Source organism: Cygnus atratus, chromosome 22 (assembly GCF_013377495.2).
Source record: "Cygnus atratus isolate AKBS03 ecotype Queensland, Australia chromosome 22, CAtr_DNAZoo_HiC_assembly, whole genome shotgun sequence".
Classification (NCBI taxonomy): domain Eukaryota; kingdom Metazoa; phylum Chordata; class Aves; order Anseriformes; family Anatidae; genus Cygnus; species Cygnus atratus.
In genome coordinates, this window is record NC_066383.1 from 7,799,516 (window position 1) to 7,825,528 (window position 26,013).

Sequence of the window (26,013 nt, forward strand, 5' to 3'; positions counted from 1 at the left end):
AGCTAAGCCACAGCACCGGTCTATTTTTGGGAGCGCTCCTAAGAATTTTGAGCGTGTTTCAGATGTTAGAGTCTTAGATGGGGGAAAGCTAGAACAGATGGCTAGAGGGTTCAGAGCAGCAGCCCTGCTGAGAACAGATATTTATAGGCAGATTTAACCCTTGTGTGGTCTTCGGAGCCACATTTAAAGGAACAGCAGCTGAAGGGAACATTGTGGAGCCAAGCAGTGACCTCTGAGGGTGTGCTGTGCTATCTGGTTTCTGTGAGCTGATTATCGGTGTAGTCTGGAAATCCCGTGTGTGCTGTTTCTCAAGCATAAGGGCAGTTTTCCCTAGACCATTAGAACCTGGTTTCTGTAAGTCTTGGTGAAACCAAGCTGTCTGAGCTGGGGTAACAGGTACGGAGGCTGTCCTGTGTTTGCGTGACCAGCAAAGCAAGGACAAAGATTGTTTTGTCCTTCCTGCCTTGTTGTTTTTTTTTTCCCCTCTTATTTTTGAAGAGGTTGCCCAGATTCTTCCTTTTCTTAGTGGGAAGGAGAGCGTGTGGTTTTCCTTTCAGGCATGCTGTCTCATAAGAGTCATCAGATGTTTTTACCTGCCTTTGTCTTGGGCTCTCTTGCTCAAAAATTTAGAGAAGAGCAAAATCCGTCTGTGAATTGTGTTGAACAGTGCTGGCTGCGGAGACTGCAAAGGGAACACGGCATATTTACATTGACAGATCTATTTGTAGCCCTTTCTTTGAGAGCAGCCAGCCTCTTATTTAGGACCTGAAGTAGTGTTGTATTTAACGTGTATAGTGCATCTCGAAGTGGGCTTGGCTGAGCTGAGTAACAGCAGCAGGAGAGAGGGATCTGGAGGCTGGGAAGAAAGCGATGCCCTCAGATGGGAAATGTAAAGAAATGGCAGAATATTAGCTAGGAGCTGCAGTGAGGGCTCTCACTCAGAAAGAGTGAATGGGGGGCACAGACCTGTGGAGCTGAGTGCAGCCTTCTGAGTACTTGCCAGCCTGGCTCCAGGAGAACTGGGGAGCGGAGGTGCTGCTGAGCTGGTGTGGGGCACAGAGGGGCTGGATGAAAGAGTCAGGGGCTGCTGGCAGAACTAATGGTGCTGGGTCAGAGAGTTGTGCCAGCCTGCATTTGTGCTCCTGACATGGGGGAGACGCGTCCCACTCGTGAGACAGGGCAAGCAGCTACAGCGCTGGGTAGAAAAGGTACGTCTCCCCCGTGGGCCGCAGTCCCACGGGGGACTGGGTCCCAGTCCGTGGGCTGCAGAGTTCGTGCTGCAGCACTGGTGCGCAGCAGCACGTACAGTGTGCTCTGGGGGTGCCGTGCTCAGTCCTGCATGCATTTTGAATCCCTGCTGACTTCCCCCATCAAGACTTCCACTAATCCAGGTGCTTGGAGCTGAACTCTGCAGCATCGACTCCAGGCTGGTGCCTGGTACGAGGTGTCCTGGGTGGCAGTGCTGAGTTGTACAGGGCTCCGGTTTCCACTTCTCTTTGCACTGCTGTGCTTCCGTCAGCCAGCCAGAGCGACTCCTGATGCCAAAAACAGCGTGCTGCAGCTGCAAGTCACACTTGGTCCAGAGTTGGGTTCCTGGCCGTTGGTTTCACAGGCACTTGGTGTGAACTGCAGTGAAGCAGCTTTGCTGTTGTACACCCTGGCCCCAGGCGTTCTCTGCCCCCAGGTGCTGGAGCAGAGCCCGGTGGGGCACAGGGATGTCCTGAAAGTGACCTGCAGGCTGCGGCCGGGCACGTGCAGTACATGTGGGTACAGAGCTGGGAGACAGAGGCAGAGACAGGTGGAGAAATTTGGGGGTGCTGGGCCTTGGGGGAAGGAGGTCTGAGTGTGTTGGAGCTCTGGATGGATAGCAGCTTGCAGCTCTTTCTCTCTCGCCCCACCGTAAGCCATTAAGTACGGCCTGGGTGCCGCTCCTGGCTGCACTGCTGACTTGCTGCGTGACCCTGGCTGGCTGCGGGGTGCGGGCACAGGTTCCCCTGTCTGTGCTAGAGAAGCGGTGGGGTTTTGGAAATGGTGGCAAAAGCATTGTCTGTGTAGCATCAGCATGCCAGATATTCAGCTCTGCTCCAAAGATGCCTTGAGACTCTGCTGAGAGTGCGACAGTGCAGGTCTTGCTTTGGCTCAGGAATTCCCGGCAGTGCTCTTGCCGTGTCAGGGATCAGATCCATGTCTTGGGGGAGTGAGGTTGGAGCATTCCAAGCTGTCTTTGCAGTGGTGCCAGGGCCGGGAGATGCAGATCTGCAGGAGAGTTTGGGAGCGCGTTGGAGCTGCTCAGTGCCTGGGTTTATTCATTCCCATTTCAGACTATGGAGGCATGGAGAACAGTCGCTGTCCTCGTTACCCACTCAGCCCCCCCCCCCCACTGATTGTGTTCTCGCTGCTCATTTGTGGTTTGAGTTGAAGAGTTCTCAAGTCTCCCAGAGTGCTTGATGGGCCATACATTCCTGTTCTCCTGGCATCTTCCTGGCATCTCAGGCTTGTTTATAGTTGCTGAGCTGGAAAGAATAGAGTAAGAAATAAACTTGAACTGTTTTCTCCCCTAGAAAATGCACTGTAGTTGCTGTGTGCCCCTCAGTGTTTGGTATGATGGGTGTCTCCTCTCCCAAAGCCCCCTGTGTCCGCTCCAGCCTCGCTCAGCTATGCTGCAAGTCCTGCAGTAGTCGAAGTGGCCGCCGAGCGTTCCTTCACAGCAGTGTCTTGACAGCAGCATAGAGGAATGGGGCCCAGGTCAGCTCCTGCCCCCACAATCGTGCTGTGGCTTTGGGGTGAGAAAAACCTGGTTCTTCCTGCCCTAGTTCTGCCGTAGCACATCCTGACCACGCGGCTGATCCCAGGTGTGGTGCTGGGAGCGTTCAGCAGCCAGCTCACAGGTTGGCTTGCTGCACGCTGGTGCTGGCTGGCAACCTTGCGTGCGGCTGTCTGACTGCGTCTCACACCGCACAGGGAGCTGGAGCGAGCTCTGTGGGGCCGCTGGGCAGGGCTGGGCCAGCTATGCTCCTGCACGGCCGCGGAGGGACCGGCAGCCTCCTCTGCTACCTGGCTGCGGAGGAGGAGCCGGCGCAGCAAACAGGCTGGTAACTGCCAGGCCCAGGGAGCTGCCCACACTTGCCCGGCCTCCACAATGGCCCCATTGTTTGAGAGCGGGCAAGCAGGAGGCTTCCTGCAGCTCCCTTGGCAGCCTTAATTAACCCTCTGCCCGCCAGCACCAGGCCGCGGGTGTGCGTGGAGCGGGAGGTGCAGAGGCAGGTCGAAAGGCTCCCATCGCCCTTGGCACGCGCAGGGGCAGCAGCTGGGAAAAGTGGGCCTCTGTACAGCAGCTGCCTCCAAAGCCACTGGTTGCTGCTGAGCCTTGATTTCCTCTGACAAGATGCAGGGAGGCTCTTTGTGTTCTGTGCCTCTTGCTGCTGTGACCTTGGTTTGGAAGCAGCTCGTGTCCAGCAGTGGCTGCGCTGCTCCGCTCCTGCCACACGTGCTGGGGCAGGAAGTGCCTTTAGGAATGGGACATTTGGGGTGTTGGGGTGCTAATTCCAGTGGCTGAGATATCGGCGTGGAAACTGTTTAAAGTGATTCCAGCCTGATCAAAGTGCCTTCTTCCTTCCTGTCCTGTAATGTGATCGTGGGCCAAAGAGCTGCTCTTGGTCTGCTGTGGCTTTTAATTCCTGTTGTTGTAAACGCACAGCCTTGGAAGGAGCAGGCATGCCTTACCAGTGTGCTCATGCTGCTGGGATGCAGGCTCAGATCCAGGGGCCACAGATGGAGCCAGGGAACAGTGTCTGTGGTCAGGAGAGCACAACGAGTACCCTTGTAGCTGGCCGGGGGAGCTGGATACCTCTGTGCTGTTTCCTGCTGGCTGGCTCTGCGCTGCCCATCTTTTGGTACAAGCCGCAGGAGCTGGTCCACAGCGCAGGCCTCACGCGCCGCCACAGCTCCAGAGCTGCGGCCATGCTCTTGGGTCGAGTGTGGGCAGCAGAAGCGGGTTGTCATTACCTGGGGTACAGCAAGCTTGCCACAGCTCTGTAAGGTCGCCTTTGCATCTTAGGAGTAGCCCAGTGTTCTTCCTCGCTGGTGTTGGTCCATTGGAGTTCCTCACCAAGAACGCTGTGGACAACGAGCTGGCTGTGTTATGACTGCCAGCATTTTCCGTTTGGTCATCGCTGAGGTTTGTTGTGCTACCAGGCCTAGAGGGGGCTGTTCCCTCTCCCTGGTGCTTCAGGCCAGCCGATGTCTCTGGCTGTTGATGGGGGCTTTGGCTGGGTACCGTGGTGGGCTGGAGCCTGTGCTGGAACCGCGGTTTCTGTCGCTGCTGTCTGATGCTGGCAGCTTTCTACCACATTTGCTTCCCTGTAAGCTGACTCCAGGGATTGTAAGGCTATAGGGCACCCCCGCTTTGTCACAGATTTCCTCTCCTGAATCTGTGGGATGAGGGAGAAGAAGAGGCATTTGGCTGGTATGCTAAGACTGTGTATGGGAAGCTTTCTGGCTGTTGGTCTTCAGACATGTCGATCACAGCCTGTCTTGTGCTAGCTCAGAGACTTGTGAATTGGCCTGGTAATCCAGACAGCCGAGAGCTTTGAAACCCAATAGATACAGTGCACGTCACCAATTAGTTCTACTGGAAACCCAGTAGCTAATTTGCTTACATGATGACCTAAACACCAACCCCAGTTCCAAGAGGTCTGTTATTTACAGTTCTCTCACTAGATAGCCTCTGCTCTTTTTCTCCCTGATTGTACCCCATTCTTTGTCAGTGCCACGAGTTCTCTTGTTGGTGCCGTCTGTTTTTTAAGTGACAACAGAACTGGAGTTGAGTGTTGTACTAGTTGAGGGCTGAGCTGGGAGCGCTTGATGTACTGCAGTTAGTGTACCAAGTGCAAATGAAATTGCTGCAGAGCTTTATCTGGCAGCATCTGGGCACCTGGCTGCAGAGTACAGGGCTCTGGCCACAAAGAGCACTGCAAACCTCCAAAACCTGGGCCTCCTCTGAGTCTCAGACATGAGGGCTGGAGGAGTTTCAGAAGCCTTTGCCAACTCTGTGCATCATAAATCAATGAGGCATCTCTCTCCTGGTGGAGAAGAGGGGCTCTCTGGGGGCAGTCCCAAGGAAAGATTGCTATTTGGTCCCTCCTTGTGGCGTCAGCGTTCAGCTGCTGTTAGATATTCATCTTGCAGCCCTTCCAGAGGGCTGCACTTGGTGACTTCTGGCACTTTCTGCCTGTTTCTGGTGGGGTAGTTGGCAGCATGGGTCAGGGTTAGATAATTATGTCTCTGGAAGAGCTTGGCAAGCTGTGGGAGGGTTTGTACAAGGGCAAAGTAACCCCGCGGACCGTGGGGCTAGTTCTGTGGGCCATGCCATGCCTTTTTGCACCCCCTGGGTGGGAGAAGCTGGGAAATTTCAGCTTGAGCTGCGGAGGAGGTTGCCGGGGCGTGAAGTGGAGCAAGCTGCCCTTTCGGGGTGCTCGGGGGGGAACCCCCTGTCCCATGCCCTGAGCTGTGCAGCCCAGCTGTGATGGCGAAGTCTCGTGGGGAGCGTTTGATCTGCTCGCCCTCCCTTCCCTCCAGGCTTTCTCCCCCGTAGCCTGGTGCCAGGCTCACGGCACCTCTCGCAGGCAGCTGCCCCCCCCGATCGGCAGCAGCTCTGTGCTGCACGCCCCACCGGCCCTGGGGAGGGCGAAGGGTTTCCCAGGGTGGAATTTCCTGCAGGGCCGATGCACGGCTGCTTCCCCTTTGACCTTAAACCCTAATGTGCCTGAGTCACGACGGCATGCAAATAAGAGCAAACGGGGGTGGGGGCTGAGGGAGCTGCTGGGAAAAGGAAGTGACCTCAGCCAGGGTTTAAATATAGAGCCAAGGCTCCGCTGTGCGCCGGGGCTGTTATTTATAATCCTGGAGGAGCAACTGCTGACTTTGTGCATCCCTTCTGCAGTCCAGTCTCCCAGGAGGCAGTGCAGATAGATAACAATTTCTGTGCAAGGTGCTGGGGCAGCCAGCCTTGCTTTTCCACATCTTCCCTGCCTCTCCGTGTCCCTTTCCCCCTCCCCAGGTGAGGTGATGCCCGTGTGCTTGTTTGGACATGTGCACGCACACGCGCACAGATGCAGCGCGGTGATTTGGATACTTTGCTTACCGGCAGGTGCTCTAGCCTTCGCTTTTGTCACCTCACAAAACACAGGTGTGCCCTTTGTTCGCTGCACTTAGAGCCAGGGCATGTCACAGGAAGGAAGAGCCGTTCTTTCCTAAACTGGGTCTGTTTCCAGGGCAGGCCAAGAACTCCAGGACACCGATTGATATAAATAATGCATGGAATTAGGTCAAAGTAAGGTTGTCTGTCCATACCTTCCTGCACGTGACTTAAAATGCCTTGTTTCCTCTTCACAGAGCCTCCTTGAAGGCAAACCTGCTTGTTGCATGTTGTTTGCAGCAGGGATCCTACTGTGCAGCGCAGCTGGGTTACCAGGCAGTGAGAGGTGGCAGAGGTGTCCCTGCCTCGAGCGTTTCGTGCCAGGACTTGCAGTTTACAAAGACCGTGCTCTTGTTCAGGCTGGGAGGTGCCTGGGGTTCACAATGTAGGCCTCAAAGGGCAGTACCTGGCTGAGAGCTGTTGTTCTGGGGAAGCTTTTCTGCAAGGTGTGGTGGGATCCCTAACGCTCACTTGGCAGCACGCCACAGGCACCTCCACGTCGTGTTGATATGAGGAAGTGGAACAAGCATCTGTGGAGCTTCTGCCGGGGTATGGTACAGCTGCATGGCTGTGCCCTTCAGGACAGCCATCTGCAGACTGGTTTAGAGGCTGGGATGCAGAGTGAGGTCTTGGTCTGGAAATGGGACCCCTGTGCACAGCACAGGTGCCCCAGCACGGTGAGAGATACAGTAAGTTTGCCAGTGCTCAGCCCCGGGGGGGGCGGGGGGGGGGGGGGGCATGAGGCTGAGGATGCCCTGGGCGAGGGTGACACCTAGCGGCTTCATCCCATAGCCTGCGTGTCAGGCAGAAGGATGGAGTGCTTGCTCTGCTCCTTAGGAAATCTTTTGACACTTCTGGACACCCTGAATGAACCTGGAAGGGCTGTGAACTCCTTCCTGCTGTGCGCTGCAGACTGTGCAGCACTTGGGAATGGGTGTGGGATCACAGAGTCACAGAATCGTGGGGGTTGGAAGGGACCTCCAGAGATCACCGACTCCGATCCCCCTGCTAAAAGCAGGTTCCCTGCAGCAGGTTGAGTGGAGAAGCGTCCTGGTTGGTCTTGAATATCTCCAGAGAAGGCGACTGCACAAGCTCTCTGGGCAGCCTGTTGCAGTGCTCTGTGACCCTCACTGTGAAGAAGTTCTTACGCATGGTGTCACTGCCAGGACTTCCCAAGAATCGGGCCAGGGGATGGTAGTTGACTCAGAAGTACTCCATGAAACGTCGCTGGGCCAGACGGGGAGAAATGCACTGTGGCCAGTCCTCTGGGCTGGAAGAGTGCAGGGCTTCTGCCTGGCTTGCTGCAGTCACAAAGCACTCAGTGTGTGATCTTGTGCTCAACTGTGGGTCTTGCTCTGGTGTAGAGCAGAGCTGCCGGCACAGAGGCTCAGGCTGCCGCCTTCCCAGGGGCCGACAGAGCTGGGAACCAGGCTGGGTTCTACTGGCTGGAAGGCTGTGGGGAGCCAGGAGGTAACAGCCTTTGCGTCCTGCACGTGTACTGCTGCAGGAACACTTCTGTCTCTGGCTTGGAGTCTCTGCACGGGGAAGGGACCAAGTGTCATGTCCTTGCTGGAACACGAATAAGCTCGGCCACCAGTGGATTTATGTCCCAGGACTACTGTGAAGATTACTTAAGGAGAGTCCTGCGAGGCAGGGTGCCAAGTACTCTGTGTATCTTCACACTGCTTTTGGCAGCAGAAGCGAAGTATGCTTGGAGGTATGTGAAGCCGCGTTTCTAAGAGCTCAGAATGGCACGGGTGCCAGGTCTGGAAGCATTTATTATTCTACAGAAAATGGTGAAAACCGGGGCAAACTCTGAAACCTGCTGCTCAGGAGAGTTGGTATAGCAGAGGGCAGCGTGAGGCGCAGCTCACGAGGTAGACTTCTTAACATTAATCACCCAATTATGGTAACCCCAGTACACAAACAGTGGGAATTAATTGAAGTCCTTTAATCCCCTGTATTGACTGCACAGGGGGAGGTCTGTCCTGTGCTGTGGTGGTGCGTTCAGCCTGCGGTCTTATCTGCCGGAGTGGGATTAATGGGAAGACTGTACCCTTCACATGTGGGTGAGGTGGTCTTTGTGCATCCTGGCACACCTGCTTTGTTGCAGTCCAGGGTGTTGTCCTGAGCTGGGTGCTGCACACAACAGGACAGCTGGCAGTGAGCAGGATTCCCAGGGGCTTCTCTGGAGGAGAACAGAGCTAGAGCTGGGGCTGGGCAGAGCAGCTGTAGAAGAGATTGTGCCTTGGAGGAAAACAGAGTTCCCAGAGCAACAGCAGTACCTTTAGAAGAGATTTGTGTCTTTGTTCCCAGACCTCCTAGAAACTATTAGACCACAGCAGTGTGCTGTGCTGGAAAATGTGGCTTGCAGTGCTGTCCTGTATGTGGGGCATCCAGAGCTTCCCCAGAGGTCTCTTGCTGACCGCTCTCCAGCAGGTCACACAAACTGGTGTATTAAATAATTCCTCGTGAACATCCCGAGAGCTGCATGGGACTGTCAAGTAGTGTCTGGCACATGCAGGGTTTCAGTAGGGAATGTGCCAGTTGGACTGAAAAGCTGGAAGAATCTGCAAATTTAGTAATAGACCTAGAGGCTCCCTGAGCACAGGATGGGAAGCCAGTCTCTGTCAGGTGGAAAAAGCGTAAGAGTGGGAGAAACCATTGAGCTATGGGCAAGGAAGTGCTAAGGGAAGTTCTTCTACCACCAGTGGACTGAAGTTGTGGCAGGAGCAAGGGTTGTAGGATATAGGGCAGAAAGTAGACAGGATTCCTGCTTTAAGATGCTTCATCCAAGCCTTATTTTCCACATGTGCTATGGGGGCGTGTCTGTCTGTAGGTGGAAGAGAAGGTGAATCTGAGATTTTTGTCCTGCGAAAGACCTTTGAGACTTGTGGTCAAGCAGCCCTGCTCACATGTATTGTTCCCAAGGCAGCTCCGAGTAGGAGAGCAGTAAGGTCTACTAAAACAACTCTGAGAACTGCTACAGTTCAACAGGGTGCCGGGTTTTCCCTGCAGGTCTTTTGCAGCCCTCCCATGAAGTTTGTGAGGGTACCATCTTTTCTGCCATTGAAAAGGACACAAGAAGGACACGGGAAATTAATGGAAGATAAAACAGGCTTCTCCAGGCCATCTGTCTGACAACATGAAGCCCGATAATTTCCTGATGCTTGATAACAATAACAGATTCAGAACAGATGACTTCTGTCCTGTCTGTAGTTGCGTAGCCCAGTGGAATTCCCTGCCTCGTGACGTCTCCACATCCTCTTGACCAAAACAAGGTTCAGATGGGAGCACCTTTTGCAGTAGCATCCTGGGTTAACGCTGTTCTCACTGATGATGAAAATGCTCAAGTGAGTGCTCCAATACAGGAATTAGGGAGACAATCCCGTGGCTGCCCAGCTGTTAATTGCTGAATAGCATGCTGTCCCTGCGCTGGGCTTGTTGGGCTCGGGTGGGTTCCAGGGCCCATCTGGCTGTTAGAGCCCATCGCAGGCTCTTGGCTGGAGCTGCCTGGATGACAGTAATACTCTTCTGCTACTGTTTTTGAGGGTTTTGTTTCTCACTGGAACAGAATCAAAATCCATTGAATGGTCTTGCAAAAAGGTTGTTTTGGATGGAAATGGTCAAGTTTCTGATTCTGGCCTTTTTCTCAAATCAGAAATGATCCAAGAGTCTTGGACATCAGAAATCTTGCTTCTGAAAAGTTTGTTATAGCCTTTGCCTCTGTGAAATGCTTTGACTTTAGAGAAGTAGTATGGTAGTTCTTTGGAAGCGTTCTAGTCCTTTCTGTTGGTAACACTGGGGTAACTAGCAGTCTAGGAGGGGTGTTAGGCAGTGTACCCATGATCTTACCCAGACCTGGGATGAGAGAGAGTTATAGGAGGCATCAGCTCTTTGTTGGGTCACTCATTTTGCTGACCCCATGTATGCTTTCTTCAGGAAGCCCCTGAGCTTGCCTGGGACCTCTTGTTTCAAAAGCTAAGACATTCCAGTTGAGTTTGTGGTGGGGTCCATGGGACATTTTGGATTAGGGTGATCCCAAGATTGCTGTTCCTAGGGTGAGTGAGTAAGTTGTCTTCATAGGTGGTGTGGTCGGAGGGTGTTTGCAATGTCAACCTGTTTTCTAACTTTCCGGACTGGCCAGAGGAGAGGGGACGAGTGATGTTCCGTTTGTTGCATCACTTTTGTCACAGCCCATCTCATCTTGTATGTTGGGTGTCCGTGAGCTGTGGGGGCATGCCAGCACAACTCGGGAGGCCTGGTCTCCGCTGTGTGCGCACAAGTCGGTATTTATCTAGGTTTCATAAGAGCTCTCCCCAGCACCTGGTAGGAAGGAGGTGCAGTGAAGCTCCATCCTTTCTGAATTGTTGTGATTCTGGTTTCCTCGCTTCCTCTTTTGCCATTGCTCTCTTGGTGCTGGCTGCCTGCCGGGGCTGAGGGGAAGCACTGCAGCAGTGCCAGCGGGCATGGCAGTGTGGAACCTGCCGGCCTGGCGAGGTGCAGGCTGGGAGGCAGGCAGTGGCGGCTGGGAGGCAGGCACGGTCTCTGCATTCTTGCAGCAATGTTGGGAATCTGTGTTATCGTCCTTCGGAGGGAGCAGGAGCATGATTCACCAGAAAGTCCTCTGGGAATGCAGTGGGGTTTCATGTTTCTTGAACTATCAGCGAGCAATTCCAGGACCGGGAATATGTCAGACCAGTCTCTCCTCACCCAGAGTTTCCTCCTCCCCCCGCTACTGCTGTTCAGACCGTGCTGGGGGAGTCTTACTGAAAGCAGTTTTTGTTGTTTTGTTTTGAGGTTTCTTTTCTGCTAAGGTCTAAGTCTTTGGTTTAAAGCTGTGGCTTTTCAGATGTACAAGACACAAATATTCTCTCCGCATTTAGATGTAGCACTTCATTCAGCAGAGATATTTGTAAGCCTCCTTCCCCATATCAGGTAGGCTAGGTTGTCGCCCTATTTAATGGTGGGGAAATCAAGGCAGCCAGAAGCAATCCATCTTGATCAAGGATTCCATGGGTGCATGGAATCAGTGGCAGCCAGGGGTAGAACCTAGGAGTCTTGGATCCTTGCTTTAGCCACTGGGAATTAAATTTTCTATTGTCTTTAAAACTGCTGGGCCAGAGTGAGTGTGTTGCTAAATTGCAGAGGGAGCCAGATTTCTATGCAGTCTCCTTTTTGTCGTGTTCTTTTCAAGATGTTTCGGATCATTTGTCTCCCCATGTCAGTGTATCTACTTTCTAATTAATTCTCTTCTGTGGCCCAGATGTGTGCATGCCTGCTGGAATCTGGTTAGAAGGGGTGTGTGCGAGGAGCTCGCAGCACTCAAGGTGTCTGTCAGCACACTGCAACCACACAGATGGGAGGCTGGGGTGGATTCCTGCTATGCATCCGCAACAGGATCCAATTGTTGCTACTCCTGAAAGCACAGTAGAACCTGCAGGCAGCTGTTTCTGGCCTTTCTCCCCTTAGAATTTGCAAAGGAAGTGTGATTGGGCTCAGTTAAGACCGGAGAATGGGAGAATTTCCCAGGGGAAGCACTGCTGGTTGAGCCAGGATCCCCAGTCAGCTGTGGTTGGCTTTGAGTGCTATCAGCAGTTGAGGTGAGGTATAGTACGTCTTCTCCGAAGCACCTGCCCACTCCCAAAATGAAGGAAGAAGGAACTCTAAAAAGATGCCCCTAAAATGTAATGTTCTGGAGGGACCTCACAGCGAGTAAGGCTTGTCTGTTTTGCAGGCAGCATCCAAAGGTTTCATTAGGGTGGCTGCTGGGTCCTTCAGGGCTGCTGGCTGTGCTCCCTGCCACAGGTTGAAAAGTCCTGTCTAAGCGTGTTGGTTGACAGCTTGTAAACATAGCCTGTTTGCTCACTGAAGACGTGACCAGAAGAAAAACTCTGGCTGGCTGGGCTTGGAAAGAGCAGGGGAATCCTTTGCCTTGGAGAGCCTCTTCTATTTAGAGGTGTCTCATGCTCAAAGGTGCTCTCTGGCAGCAAAAGCCACGCAGACCCAGCCCGAAAGCCCAGTAAAGTAGCAGATCAGATAGAGTAGTGAAGCCTGAACCCTCAGCAGCTCCTCTTACATGGACAGGAGGTGTTCCCTTGTAGAATGTAGCCTGTACGGTGTCCCATTTGGAAGGAAGCTACAGTTCCTGCTTGCACGAATTACGGTTTTGAGAGACATCTGTCTTCCTGGATGGAGCATCTGGTTGGGCTTTATCCAGGCTGCACCTAGAGGTGGCCGTCCACTTGTTAGTCCATGAATGAAGCACCTCTGATGGTAAGCTTCCTTGATGAGCTGCAACAGGGAGCTGTGTAGGGGGGTGCAATGCAGTGGGCTTGGCTGTGGGAAAGGGGCTGCGTTTATTTTGTGGCTCTTTGTTGAACGTGACTTCCTCATCCACGCTGCATCGTTCAGTGCTGCTGAAAGGCTTCACTGAGGCTGCTGCCCTGGCTGTGGGTGCCATGCACGGGCATCTCCTGCCGCTGTTCTGAGTTGGGGTGTTGGCTTAGGTCAGGTCATCTCTGAGGCGCAGGACATGAGAGCTCTCCTGGTTCTGTGCATTTCTAAACGACGAGCAAAGGACTACAGCCTAAACTGGGTCTGAGCATCGTTTTCTCTGCGCAGGTAGTGCCCTTGAGCTGGTATTGCCAGCCCCAGTTCCTGCCTGTCTCTTGATGGGTACTGGGTTATTAAATGGTTCTACTTCTCCTGGGTGACTACAGCTGCTGCAAGTGCTGTGATTACTACCGGGGCCTTTGGAGGGACCTTCCTGCTTCCAGCTTGTTCTTTGAAGAATGAATTTGCCCTGAGAACTTGAGGGATAGTGGGTGCATCTTGAGTGTCAGCCTCTAAAGTCTGCAGGCATGGTCTTAGCGGGGACCTGACTTTCTTCTTCCTTCCTCAGGGTACTCACATGCCCGTCCTTTGCTGCGCTACAACCGAGGTTGTGCTGCAGCGCTGCTGAGCACATGTTTGGTGAGGCACTTCGGGATCTGTTTTGAATAAAATACTGCGTTCATGCAGATGTGCCCCAGTCAGGCGGCTCGCATCTCTAGCCCATAGTTGTTGTGGATAGCGATGGTGGCTCCTCCTTGGCTAATGTAGCAGCACACTGGTGTTAATCGCTTGGTGACCCTCAGGACTGCGGCGTGTTGTGTTGCCAAAATCGCCTGGTGCGAAGCCGGTGCCGTAGCACGCGGGGACTTTGGGCCACCAGCAGCGGAGCTACTGAAGGGCTTGCTGTCTGGAGTGCTGTCTGGCAGCAGCCTCTTCCAGTGGGGCGAAGGCTCCCCAAGGCTGGCTAGCCTATGATGGCAGGCAGCACGCGTGCTGAATGCTGCAGTCTGTGCCATATGGACCTTCTCCTCCTCCCTGCTTGCCCTCTCCGTGTCGCCCTCCCTGCTCCGCTCCCCTCCCCCTGCAGGCGGTTTGACAGAGCAATTGGGCAGGCGCTGGGACAGCAACTCTGACATAAATCTCTCCTGGTGTGGAATGAGGGGTATAAATATCCAGAGAGTGATGTGATCTTTCCAGCTGCTATTAATAGGTCCCCAGAGAACAAGAGCGCGCTAGCAAGACTGGCTGACGCTTAAAGGGCTAGCAACTCCCTTATGTGCTGTGAAAATTAATCAGCACTGTGGCTCACCATCTTCCTTCAGGCTAGAGCGGAGCCCTTGGAGAGGTGTGTGGAGGAGGAGGGAGCAGCTAACGACTCGCTGGTTAGGAAGCAGCGATAGGCCAAGCTGTGCACGAATGATCCGGCTAACTAGCTCGCAGTGCCTGGGCAGGCCGTGCAGCGGTGCCGTTGCTGCAGGCTTCTCTGCTGGGCACCACTGTGCCAGCCAGCTGCTGGCTCCCCCATACCCTGCAGGGAGCACGCGTGAAGAAATCCGTTTTACAGGCAGGGAACTCGTTGGCAATTGGTGGCAAGATGCAATGCATGCCTCACGGCGATCCCTGTCTTTCAGAGATTACGGATCTGCAAAGGGGGCTTTGCTCTTTGGCTGCGTGCTGTTCTGAGAATGGCGTTCTGCCCCAGCACAACCAGTGCTTGGCTTTTGCCAGTGGTGTGTCTTCAGGCCTGCTTTCAGCAAGTTGGAGGTGGTGCACACGGTGCTGCCAGGCTCTTTCTGTTCTATTTAGGAATGTGGGGTTTCATCTGGAGCCGGTGCTTCCTGTCCTTGGGTGGCAGAAAAAATCCACGCTCAGCATCTGGCCTGCTCAGTCCAGCTGGGAAGAGCAGAGCATGGTCCCAGTAAGCCCTGTGTGCTGGGAAGTTTGTCTGCCTATGCAAGAGAAAGGTTCTTGCCGGTGTGGAGAGGGTGTCACGCAAGCAACATAACAGAAGTAAGCAGAGAGTAATCCCTCAGCCTCCACAAACACATGACAAGGTTGGATGGGGCTTTAGGCAACCTGATCTAGCAGGAGGTGTCCCTGCCTGTGGCAGAGGGTTGGAATGAGATGATCTTTAAGGTCCCTTCCCACTCAAACCATTCTGTGGTTCTGTGAAACACATGGCTTACTCTCCCTCCCTGTACCCTCCCCAAGAAGCAGAGAAGGCTGTGGCAGGTACTGGGAGGCCAAGGGGAAGGAGCGACTGCAGCTTCAGGGTCCCTGGCCTGAGTAGGAATGAGGCTGTAGCAGAGGAACGTGAGGTCCTGACGGTGAAAGTGTTACGTTCTCCAGCTGAAGAGAGCTGAGGAGCATTTCTCGTAGAGTTTCTCTGCTGCCTCAAGCCTTTTTAGTCCTCCTCTGTCCCTTCCCAGCATTCTCTCTGTGGGTTTGTGCCAAGATCACTTTCTGTTCCCACAGCTGTCTCCTGCGTGTTTAACAGAGCACGGGATGCTGAGTTAGCAGCATCAGTGCCTGGGCTGCCCAGACATCAGAAGAGGCCCTGAAACCACGAGGGCACCAGCTTTCAGTTCAGGGTTGCAAAGGTGTTTTACCTCTGGCAACACTGTCAAAGCAGCTCTCAGGGTCCTTCCGTGCACCGAAGGGCAAGGCTGGCACGCAGCAGTACCCTGTTCTAGTCCTGACCCTGTTAAGTGAGGGGGCTCTGTCCATGCCTCTGCCTTTGGGACTGGCAAGGCTGTGTCGCCTGAGTGGCAGCGTGCTGCTCGTCCTCCCGCAGCTGGCTGCAAAGCAGGATCCTTTGCTTGAAAGGCCCAGGCCTGATTCCTGGCACGAGCAGCTCTGGGTTCTGCCTTACAGGGGTTTTGCCTGACCTGCAGGCCCTGTGCTGACCCTCTGCCCTCTTCTCTCACAGGTTTCTGAACGAAGGGCCTGGGAGCTCCCTCCAGTGGTGCTGTGGGACGCTTCAGCCAATCCAATGCACCCTGACAACAAACTGCCCAGCCATGGCAAGGCAGGCAGCAGCGGTGCCCCAGCCCAGCACCACAACGTGAGCCAAGCACCCACCTGCAACCTGGGCTCAAAGGGTGTGGGGGCGGGCAGCCATGGCGGCAAGGCCACTCAGATCTCCCCTGGCAACTCTGGACTGAAAAACAGCCAGAACACTGTCCCAAACTTCAGCTCCTTGAAGGGCAAGGTGAAACGGGAACGAAGCATCTCAGTGGACTCTGGAGAGCAACGAGAAGCCAGCACCCCTTCGCTGGACACAGAATCGAAAGGTAGTATGCTCCTAAACCTTGACTCAGCAAGTCCTTCTCTCAGTTGCTCCAAGCACCTTGGTGGGACCAGGGATAGGAGCAGCTGTGAGCATCCTGTGTTTCCATGCTGCCACTTCTGTTTGGGCTTGCCCTGGCTGCCTGTGCATCTTTTGCACCTCTGCTTGTCATATCTGCAGCTTTGGGAGCAGAGTGGCTGACTGTTGTCCCTGTGGTTTTTTTTTTGCATTCCATTCCCTAAACTGCTGGTTGCATTGGGAGTCTGGGACTCTGGTTTTCATGGGCTTCTGAGGCGTGCCAAGCAAGAGCCTGGTTCACTGAAACTGCTCCAAGTGCCCCTGCTCTGTATTGTACAGACTTTCAACTCAGGACAGAGTTCAGTTTTTTTTTCTGTCTCCTCGCTGTTGGCAAAGATCTGCCTTTGTGGTATTCTTGCAGCTGTCCAGCTACTCAGCTGTGGTTAGCAAGGAGGTGCTGCAAGGGTCTCTGTCTGAACAGCTCTGTGGTTTCATCAGCTATGGGTGACTCTTGTGTTGAAGCATGTGGCTTCTGGAAAAGGGCTGAGTCAGTACTTCCAAACCCTCTGGCTTCCCTGCCCCAGCTGGCCTTCCCTGTAGTTTCTTGCATTCCACCAAGCCTGGTGCTCAACGGCTGCGTGTGACGCTTGGCTACAGGAAACAGGCTTGTTGGAGGAGAAATACCAGCGGTGCCCTTGATTCTGGCTGAGATTCACACCTGGCCACCTGAAGTTGTTGTCCACAGGCAGAGCTACTGCTTTGACCTGTGCCCCTAAGCGTTTGGTTTCACAAACAAAGGTGTGTTGCCTGGCTGGCATAGGCCAGAGCTGTGCCTTGGAAGAATGTGTGGAACATACCTACTGCCCCCAGGAAAGCTTTCTCCCAGCTGTGTTGGGAGGTTAATGTATGCCATCGGTCATAAGCCTTTGTAGCTTTATCTTGCTATTGTCTTGTAGCCCAGACTTCCACAGGAAAATTACTGAAATGACATGATCAGGAATGAATGCCTGAATCTCCTACATTTCTGGTGCAATTCACTGATGTGTCGTGTGAATATGGCCCATAAACCACTAGATGATATACAAAGGGTGATCAGATAGTGTTACGTTAAAGAACAGGGCTGAGCCCAGTCTGAGCAGGTGCTTGAGGACCTTTACTAGGGCTGGGAGATGTCAGTGTGAGGCTGCTCACCCCTTGCATCCTGGCTGGGCTGGCAGAGCCATCCCTCGGAGCACTCTGACACACAGGGATTGCCCTAGCCACATCCTCCTGTGTATTCAATGGAAGGTTTAGATATCACAGGACCTGTAGAGACCAACCACTTTTCTGTCTTGTTGGGAAATTGGTAGTCCCCAAGGGTAGAAGAGCAACTTTCAAGCCAAGAAGCTCAGCTCTGTCCAGCACAGGCTGTGTCAGCTGCCTTGCTCAGCAGAGCAGTTCTGCCCTCGAGCATCCCCCATAGTCATACTCTGGTCCTGTCTCTTTTTTATTTCTGCTCAGTTTTAGAGGCTGTCTGCCTTTGGTTGCTTGGTGGGGGGAGGCAGTGGGGGAGGTGAGTGTTGTCATTTAATGACCTTTCTCTCCACTTACTGCTCTGAAGTCTGTGGCCAGGCCAAAAAGACAGCCTTGCTCAGTACTTCATCAGGAGACCCGTGCATCCATGCGTCTGGCTGGGAGGAGGGATGGTTGTGGATGTGGGAGCAGACCTTTGGAGGAGCAGAGCCAGTGTAGGTGCAGAGGAGGGGAGGACAAGGATGAAGCAGTAATCTCGAGTCCTCACTGCCAGCCTGGTGGGGAGTTGCAGGATTTAGTGCTCAGCTGGTGTCTGGCAGGGCAAGCACCTAGAAGGTCCCCTCGCAGGAACTGTCTGGTTGGAGCTAGCAAGAGAAGGGGGAGGAAACCAGCAGGCCTCTAACAAGCTCCCTGTCTGTCTGTTGTGCTAGACTTCAGGTTTTGTGAATGACAGACAATCTAGTACTGACTGTGCTATCCTGTCAGCACTACAGCCAGCGCTCTGCCTCCTTTGATGAGCGAGCGTCTGGGCTGCGGCTGCAGGATGATCCTTGGGTCCGGCAGAGCTGCTGGCATCCTCAGCCTCAGCCTTGTGCTGCTGTGAACAGCTGTGGGGTAGCAGTTCAGGTGGAACGTGGGCTGCAGAAGGCTTCCTGTGGGCAGTGCCTCTGGCCAGGCACTGATGCTGCTGAGGGGCTTTCATCCTGGGCCATTCACCCCTGCAGCCAAGGCTTTTCTGAAAGGTATTGTGCTGCAGCTCTGGTACAGTGCTCAGAATAGAGAAGGCTGTGTTTCATCTGTGCAGATGAGCCCTGTGTGCATCCCACTGCTGTTCAGGGTCTTGGCACACCATGCCCAGGGTGGCCCTTGGCAGGGGACAGTGTCTCAGCACCAGCCTAGATAGCTGCGGGATAGTCAGTGAGCCTGGGCTTTGGCAAGCTCCAAGCTGAAGAGCCTGGCCCTTGCACCTTGTGCTTCCCTAGCTGCTTTCACCAAGATGACCCAGTGTGTGGCACGCAGCTGGGCAGAGCCCCAGCCCCCTGACAGGTCTCTCCAGATCAGCTCTTCTGATTGTTGTGTCCTTTCACAGGTGAGGTAGCTCCCCGTAGCAAGCGGCGGTGTGTGCTGGAAAGGAAGCAGCCATACAGTGGGGACGAATGGTGCTCTGGACCAGACAGCGAGGAAGACGACAAGCCCATCAGCAGTGCACACAGTGAGTGCCTACCTCCTCACCCACCCAGAAGCTTGAATAAAGCCAAATCTCTCCGGGTGTGGTGTGGCAGACCATTATTGGCCGTTGTGCTGTGAGAGTGTTTGTGGCCATGCAGTGAGGTGTGGAACCTGTTCTGTACAGAGATGCTGCTGAAATGCTGGAGGGGGAAGGTATTGAGGGTGGGTGTCTATACTGTGCATTGCACTGGCCACTCTAGCAGCACAGAATTGTCATCTTGAAAATGTTTCTGGCTTAACATCAATATGATGCCACTGGCCACACACACAGGCCTACCCTTGCCTTAGTGGCAGCCAGATCATGCCACGTGCATTGCCCTTGTTGCATCAGCTAACTGCCACGCCACCCACCCAGGTCTCTGCAGCTGTGTTCTAAAGGCATCTGAGGCTAAAGAGGCTCTTGGTGTTTCAACAGTGGTTCAGGCAAGGCTGGGCTCGCCAAAGGTGTTCAGGGAGTTCTTCTACTTCCAGCCACAGCCATTAGTTGAAGCCCAGCTATTCCTAAAGCCTAGGATGACGTTTTGAAATTTTATAGGTATAAAGGTTTTGTGAACTTCCATGTCTAGTTGCTTAAATTTCCATCTCTTCTGTCCACTAGAGTTCAAGATGTTAGAAAAAAGATGTCTATTTCTGTTTGGAAGCAGCACTCTCCCTTGTGTGGCAGTTTGATATTGCAGTGAGTCAGCAAATGTGCGTGTTTTGTGAGGGTGTTGGGCAGCAAAACGTAGGTCTCTCCTGTTTTCTAAATGTATCAAAACTCTCAGATATTTTGCATCTAGAATTCAGTTTACTTTCAATTTGTAGCAGGGAGAATATTTCATAGAATCATAAAATGGCTTGGGCTGGAAGGGACATTAAAGATCACCTAGTTCCAACCCCCCTGCCCTGGGCAGAGATGCCACCTGCTGGTTCAGGTTGCCCAGGGCCTCATCCAGCCTAGTCTTGAACACCTTCAGGCATGGGGCATCCGCAGCTTCTCTGGGCATTGTGTTCCAGTGCCTCAACGCCCTCTGAGTGAAGAATTTCCTCCTAATACCTAATCTAGATTTCCCCCCCCCCTTTTAGTTTAAACCCATTCCCCCTTGTTCTATCATTATCTGCCTGCAAAAAAGTTGCTCTCCATATTTTTGTAAGTCCTGTTTAAGTATTGGAAAGGCGACAGGGCAGGGTCTTGTGGCACCCAAGGGCCATGGTGGATGTGAAACACAGACATGTAGACAACCAAGTAGAGGGTGGCTTTTGTGCCTGCCAGCGCACCATAGCCATCTTCTCCAAGATGTTTCCGAAAACTGCTAGACTCTTCTTCCAGTCGGTTGGGTGGCAGTGGGCTAGTCATTTCCTTCCAGTGGCCTAGTGACTGTGTTTGTGGGCAGGGATAGTGTCACCTCCCCTTTACAGCCTTCTCCAGGATCTGCCTGATTAGAGCTGGTCAAGGTGGGGCTGACGAGGGGCAAGGGCCTGCAGGGAGGAATCGCGTGTCTCCCCACGTCAGATTTCCAGTGGTGTCTCTGCTCTTCACTACTTTGCGACAGACTGACTGCTGGTGTTAGTGTCGAGTGGGTCTGCAGGGAGGTCCTTGGTGAAAGGAGAGCAGGGAGCCTGGCTCGGTGGGCTGTAGCGTGTATGTATGGAGCTGTGCGAGAGGAAAGCGATGAATGGTGCTGCTACTTACAATGCTTATTAATTAGAAATATTATTTAATGATTGATGATGATTAATGATTATCACTGGTGAAAAGCATCTCTTCTTTCCTCTGCTTACCCATGTGTCTGTTGTTACAGCCGTGGGAAGGGAGATGAGGTGAGCCTGACCCCTCACTCTGAGGTGAAGGGGAGACCAAAACTGGGCCGCTCGGATGCTTGGGGACGGCGGCCACCCCCATGTCCGGGACTGCTGGTTGGGTGCTGCCATCTGCCGGTGTCAGGAGCGCAGAGTCCCGGGCCCTTGCCAGGCACGCGGTGGCTTTTCCTCTGACTCAAGGAAGAGGAGCGCCCTGACACCGAGATGCATTTTCATGCCCAGCTCTGCCATTCACACAGGTCTCTGCAGTGGCGTGGCCTTTATGCAAAGAGACTGATTGCTCTGCTGTGGCTGAGGGCCTGCTGCTCCAGCCTTCCTCCTTCCCTCCATCCCCTTTGTTAATTCTCCTGGCACAGAAAACCGTGCCGTTCAGCAAAGACTGCTCTGATTCTCTTGCTATGCTGGCTTTAGTAACTTGACTCCTGTGCTCCCACAGATTGTAATGTAGCAGACCCTGCAATGTCCACAGCCTCGCAGCTTGGCCCAGGGTCCAACCCGTTGCCAAACCTGAACGAGACCAGTTCTTCCAGCACGCCTCATGGTGCTGCCCCAGGCTTACGGTCAGACGGTGCAGGAGGTGGAGGCAGCGGAACAGGAAAGCAGCCTTCACAGTTTGTTTACGTCTTTACAACGCACCTTGCTAACACGTAAGCAGGAAACCCTGTCCATCTTCCACTCGTGTGGGACTGGCCTGTCACAGTGGCCTGCTGTATACTGCACTTGACTCCAGGAGAGCTGGACAAGCGTGTCTCATGTCTGTTCAGTTACACAGAGCGGGTCCCTGCTGAGGTTCAGGAAGTTTGCTGGCAGCTACCGCTAATGGGCGAATTTTGCCTTCTGTGCACACTTCCTCTCAACAATGTCTAGCACTGCTTTCTGTGATGTTCACTGTAGAGTATATCTAGTCAGCATCTAACTGAAGATTTGCCCAAAGCATATGAGCTGTTGAACTGATTCAGAAGCATCTAAGGGGCTGGGGTGTCACAGGGAGTGCCACGTAACACTTGATGTTCTCCACTCGATTCCTCACTTCTGTCCTGCATTATCTCAGCCATGGAGTCCAGCTTGTTAGATCATAGATTCTGTGTGGTAGATCTCAGAGCATTTTGGCAACAAGCCACCCTTAAGGCAGTGTGGAGCAACAGGCACAAAGCAGAGTAGAGGGCCCAGCACAGAACATGGGAAGAGGGAAATTCCAAGGCAAGTGGTCTTCAGTTAGAGAACCTCACCGTGGCCTGTGCAGGACAGGTGGGAGGACTCTGAGCATATCCTCCCTACTCATTTGCCTCCTAAGAATTCCCTGTACCCATAGGACTGAAGAGAGGAGGTGGCACCAGGGGCCTGGGATGGGGCACAATGTCTGATCTTGGGCGGTTGGTTCTCTCTCCCCAGAGCTGCGGAAGCTGTCTTGCAGGGCCGAGCTGACTCCATTCTGGCCTATCATCAGCAAAACGTCCCGCGGGCAAAGTTAGACCAGGTATACCAACTATGGACCAAACGCTCCTGTTGGCATGTGCTGCTGACCCTTCCCTTCTGATATGGCCATTTCTCCCAGCTCCTGACTCATCTGTGAAGGAAGGGGGGCATCAGAATTCCCTTTCAGTGGTGTGGGAAGCTGCTTTTCTCTGAAACCTCTTCAGAGTGAGTCCTGGTTGCTGTAAGCTGTGAAGAGTTTGGGATGGGGCATGACATGTGGCCCTGCAGCCATGCTGGCAGAATACATAACTGTGGAGTTCTAGAACATGTGATAGGGCCTGCTTCTTCCCCACGAGGAATGAAGGCAGAGCAGCCATGTGGCGTGTTTCTGGGACAAGGTAGTCTCCTTTAGAGTATGGGGAAGACCATACACAGTTTTTTCCTGCTCACTTTGGCTTCCCTTTTCTTTATCAGGCACCAGCTCATAAAGTGCTGGGGGTTGCTGAGCAGCCTCCGATTAACCCTCCTGCTGCCAACACTCCACAGACCCAGCCACCAGCACCTCAAGCTAGTCAGCCACAGCCTCCCCCACCACAGCCTCCTCCTCCACCTCAGTCCATCAGTCAAACAGCTTTGCCTGCACCCAGCACCCTGCCCCAGGAAGGGACAAGTGAAGATGTCCGGAGAGATCTGACTCCCAACTCTCTGGGAAACAACAGTGCCAGCAACCAGCCCGGAAATAACCACCCAAATACGCCCACTGCATCTGCCAACACCATGCAGCCTGGGCAAGTGGACTCTGCTACATCCAGCTCCAGCCTCCTCGGTGAGGGCCCAGGCTCAGGGATGCAGGGGAACGGGCAGGCAGGCCTGGGCCCCAGAAACCCTATGAACTCAGAGGGGCTCTCTAAGGAGCAGCTGGAGCACCGAGAGCGCTCTCTGCAGACCCTGCGGGACATTGAGCGCCTGCTGCTGCGCAGTGGGGAGGCTGAGCCATTCATGAAGTCCAGCCAAACCACAGGTGAGGGTGGGACTGCCCCTCAGCCACAGGCTGCCCCTGCCCAGCCACCCGTACCCCCTGCCAGCATGAAGAAGTACGAAGAGCCTCTGCAGTCCATGATTTCCCAGACCCAGAGCCTTGGTGGCCCCAGCCTGGAGCATGAGGTACCCCACCATCCAGGCACTGATATGGGGCAGCAGATGAACATGATGATGCAGCGGCTGAACCAGGACAGCCTGACACCAGAGCAAGTGGCCTGGAGGAAGTTGCAGGAAGAGTACTATGAGGAGAAGCGCCGGAAAGAGGAGCAGATCAGCATCCATGGACGGCCCATGCAGGAGATCATGATTCCACAGTCTATGGGCAGCATGATGATGCGTGGGCCCCCACCACCTTACCACAGCAAGCCTGGAGAGCAGTGGCCAGCAGGGATGGGCAGCCAGCTGCGGGGACCTATAGACGTGCAGGACCCTATGCAGCTAAGGGGAGGGCCACCCTTCCCAGGGCCACGATTCCCTGGAAATCAAATGCAGAGAGTCTCTGGCTTTGGAGGGATGCAGAACATGTCCTTGGATGCTCTTGGGCCCATGAATGCTATGCAGAGGCCAGTCAGGCCTGGCATGGGATGGAGTGATGATCTGCCTCCTATGGGAGGCCCTGGGAACTTTCCGCAAGGCTCCCTGCCGTACCCATCAGGGCAAGGGGACCCTGAAAGGTTCATGAATCCCCGTGCCAGGGAGGAGATCCTGAGGCACCAGCTGATGGAGAAACGCCCAGTCACAATGCAGAGGCCCATGGGGATGTCCAGCAACTCCATGAGCCAGGGTATGGAGATGGAGAGGATGATACAAGCTCACAGGCAGATGGATCAATCCATGTTTGCAGGGCAGATAACAGGGGATAGCCTGAGCAGTGCCCCAATGGGAATGGATTTTGCAGGCACTCGGGGGATGCTGAGTCCCCCTATGAGCCAGTCAGGCCTTCGGGACATGGATGCACCCATGGGCCCTGGCAACCTCAACATGAACATGAATGTCAACATGAACATGAACATGAACCTCAATGTCCAGATGACCCCCCAGCAGCAGATGATGATGTCACAGAAGATGAGGGGCCCTGACATGATGACCCACCAGGGTATGAGCCCCGAGGAGCTGGCCAGGGTGAGGGCTCAGAATGGCAATGGCAATGCTATGCTGGGGGGGGCGCAGAAAATGGTGATTCCCTCCCAGTTCCCCAGCCAAGGACAACAAGGCTTCTCAAGCGGGCAAGGACCGTACCCCAACATGCCCCAGGAGATGGGCAGCACCTCAGACATGTTCAGCCCTGAGCAGGGCACCATGCCTGTTGGGAGCATCAGCGGCACCACCAGACTCAGCCACATCCCTCTGCCTCCAGCCACCAATCCTACTCCTGCACAAGGGGGCAACTTGGCCAACATGCATCCAGCACCTTCCCGGGGGCTGGGCCGCCGGCCCTCTGACCTCACCATCAACATCAGCCAGATGAATTCCCCCAGCATGGGTCACCTCAAGTCCCCCACCCTCAGCCAAGTGCACTCACCACTGGTCACTTCCCCTTCTGCCAACCTCAAGTCCCCACAAACGCCCTCACAGATGGTCAGCATGCCACCTTCTAACCAGTCTGGACCCCTTAAGTCCCCCCAGGTGATGAGCTCCTCACTTAACGTCCGGTCCCCGACTGGCTCACCAAGCCGCCTGAAGTCCCCTTCTATGGCTGTTCCTTCCCCTGGCTGGGTGCCATCTCCCAAAGCCACAATGCCCAGCCCAGGAGTCAACCAGAGCAAGCAGACACTCAGCATGAACTCTTCCGCTTCCATGGCAGGACTGGATCAGGGTACGTTGCTATCTTGTGTGGGAGTGTGCATGGTTTTGGCGAGTGTGTGGACATCCTGAATCCTGGAACAAGCACTCTGTGATCAAAGGCTCCTTACGATCAGCACTGGTCACCTTCTGCTCCTGTGGTTTCCATCCCACAAATCCAGCTTGCTCAGACAGGCTGTGATCACATTGTCAGCTCTAGTCTCATGCTCCCTGTACGCTGTGAAGCACATGCTCCTGCTCTCCTTCCTGCTCTGCTCACGAGGCTGCTTGTTGCAGGCAGCCCAGAGGGTGTTTACAGCCACTGCCTACTGGCACAGCAGGGCGGTTTCTGTCCTGACAGCAGAGGTGACAGTCGTGAGCCTGGAGAGATGCTACATGCAGGAGTTGGGGTAGATGCCATGGGAGTGATGCCCTGCATTGGAATGACTCAAGGACTGTATTTTTGTCATGTCTTTGCATTTTGCCACCCTTTTGCTAGGCTGTTTCTCCCCATGGTATTTCTTTCATGACCGCAGGCATGCTCTCACAGGAGTGGGAAGACATTCGTGTCTATGTCTGCCCTTACTTTTTATGTAGATTTTTTTTTCCCGCAGGTGTCCAGATAGGGCCTTTTTGAGTAGAAGGAAGGGCAAATGGAACATTTTCTTCCGCAGCAGCTCATGCTCTGTCTGAGTTGGGAAGTCAGGCAATTTGAAGTGGAAGTCCATTACAGTTCTGGAGCATGAGCCTCCTCTGAGTCTGGAGGACTCCGGGCCTTGCCAGCTGTCCTGCAGCCTTCTCTGATGGCTGCCATTGTAAGGAGGAGATAGGGTTGCTATCTGACAGGAGCAAGCCGCAGCATGTGGGCAGTACTGAGCTGTCTCTTTCTTGCTTGCAGGTTCTCTCCCTTCGGGGCCCAGGAGCAGTTCTTCGGCACCAGCCAGTAACCAACCAGCCTCTAGCACCATGAATCCCAATATGCCTTTTACTTCCTCTCCAGATCCATCCCCCTCCCAGAACCCCCTTTCTCTGATGATGTCTCAGATGTCCAAGTATGCTATGCCCAGCTCCACACCTCTTTACCACAATGCCATCAAAACCATCGCCACCTCTGATGATGAGCTGCTGCCAGACAGGCCTATGCTTCCACCGGGAAGCATGTCAGGTATGTATCTGCAGGGCTGGGCTTTAGAGGGATGAGACTGTCTTGTTGCTGTCCACAGGTCTGATGGACTGGATGAACTGGAAGAGAGCAGTTGTACAGCTGAAGCAGGCAATAGCAAGTTGTGTTCCCTCACCAACTTCCTTCTTAGCTTAAATTTGCCCTCGCTTGCAACAGTTGTCTCACTTCTCTGCCCAGGCTGTCCATCAGCTTTTGGCTTGGGTTTGGAGC

At 54.0% G+C, this 26,013-nt stretch overlaps 1 protein-coding gene across 4 annotated transcripts in view; it reads left to right on the forward strand.

Annotated features, from left to right (window-relative positions):
• BCL9L (BCL9 like) overlaps positions 1–26,013 on the forward strand; it is a 59,091-nt gene that overhangs the window by 27,191 nt on the left and 5,887 nt on the right. For 3 of the 4 annotated variants that reach the window (XM_035555702.2, XM_050715038.1, XM_035555701.2), the window contains exons 2-7: positions 15,462–15,825; positions 18,442–18,564; positions 20,818–21,028; positions 21,774–21,858; positions 22,272–24,654; positions 25,519–25,785. In XM_035555702.2, coding sequence (XP_035411595.1) covers positions 15,525–15,825; positions 18,442–18,564; positions 20,818–21,028; positions 21,774–21,858; positions 22,272–24,654; positions 25,519–25,785 — 3,370 coding nt within the window. In that variant the 5' untranslated portion in view covers positions 15,462–15,524. The remainder of the gene's footprint in view (positions 1–15,461; positions 15,826–18,441; positions 18,565–20,817; positions 21,029–21,773; positions 21,859–22,271; positions 24,655–25,518; positions 25,786–26,013) is intronic. The other variant, XM_050715039.1, reaches the window with a different exon arrangement.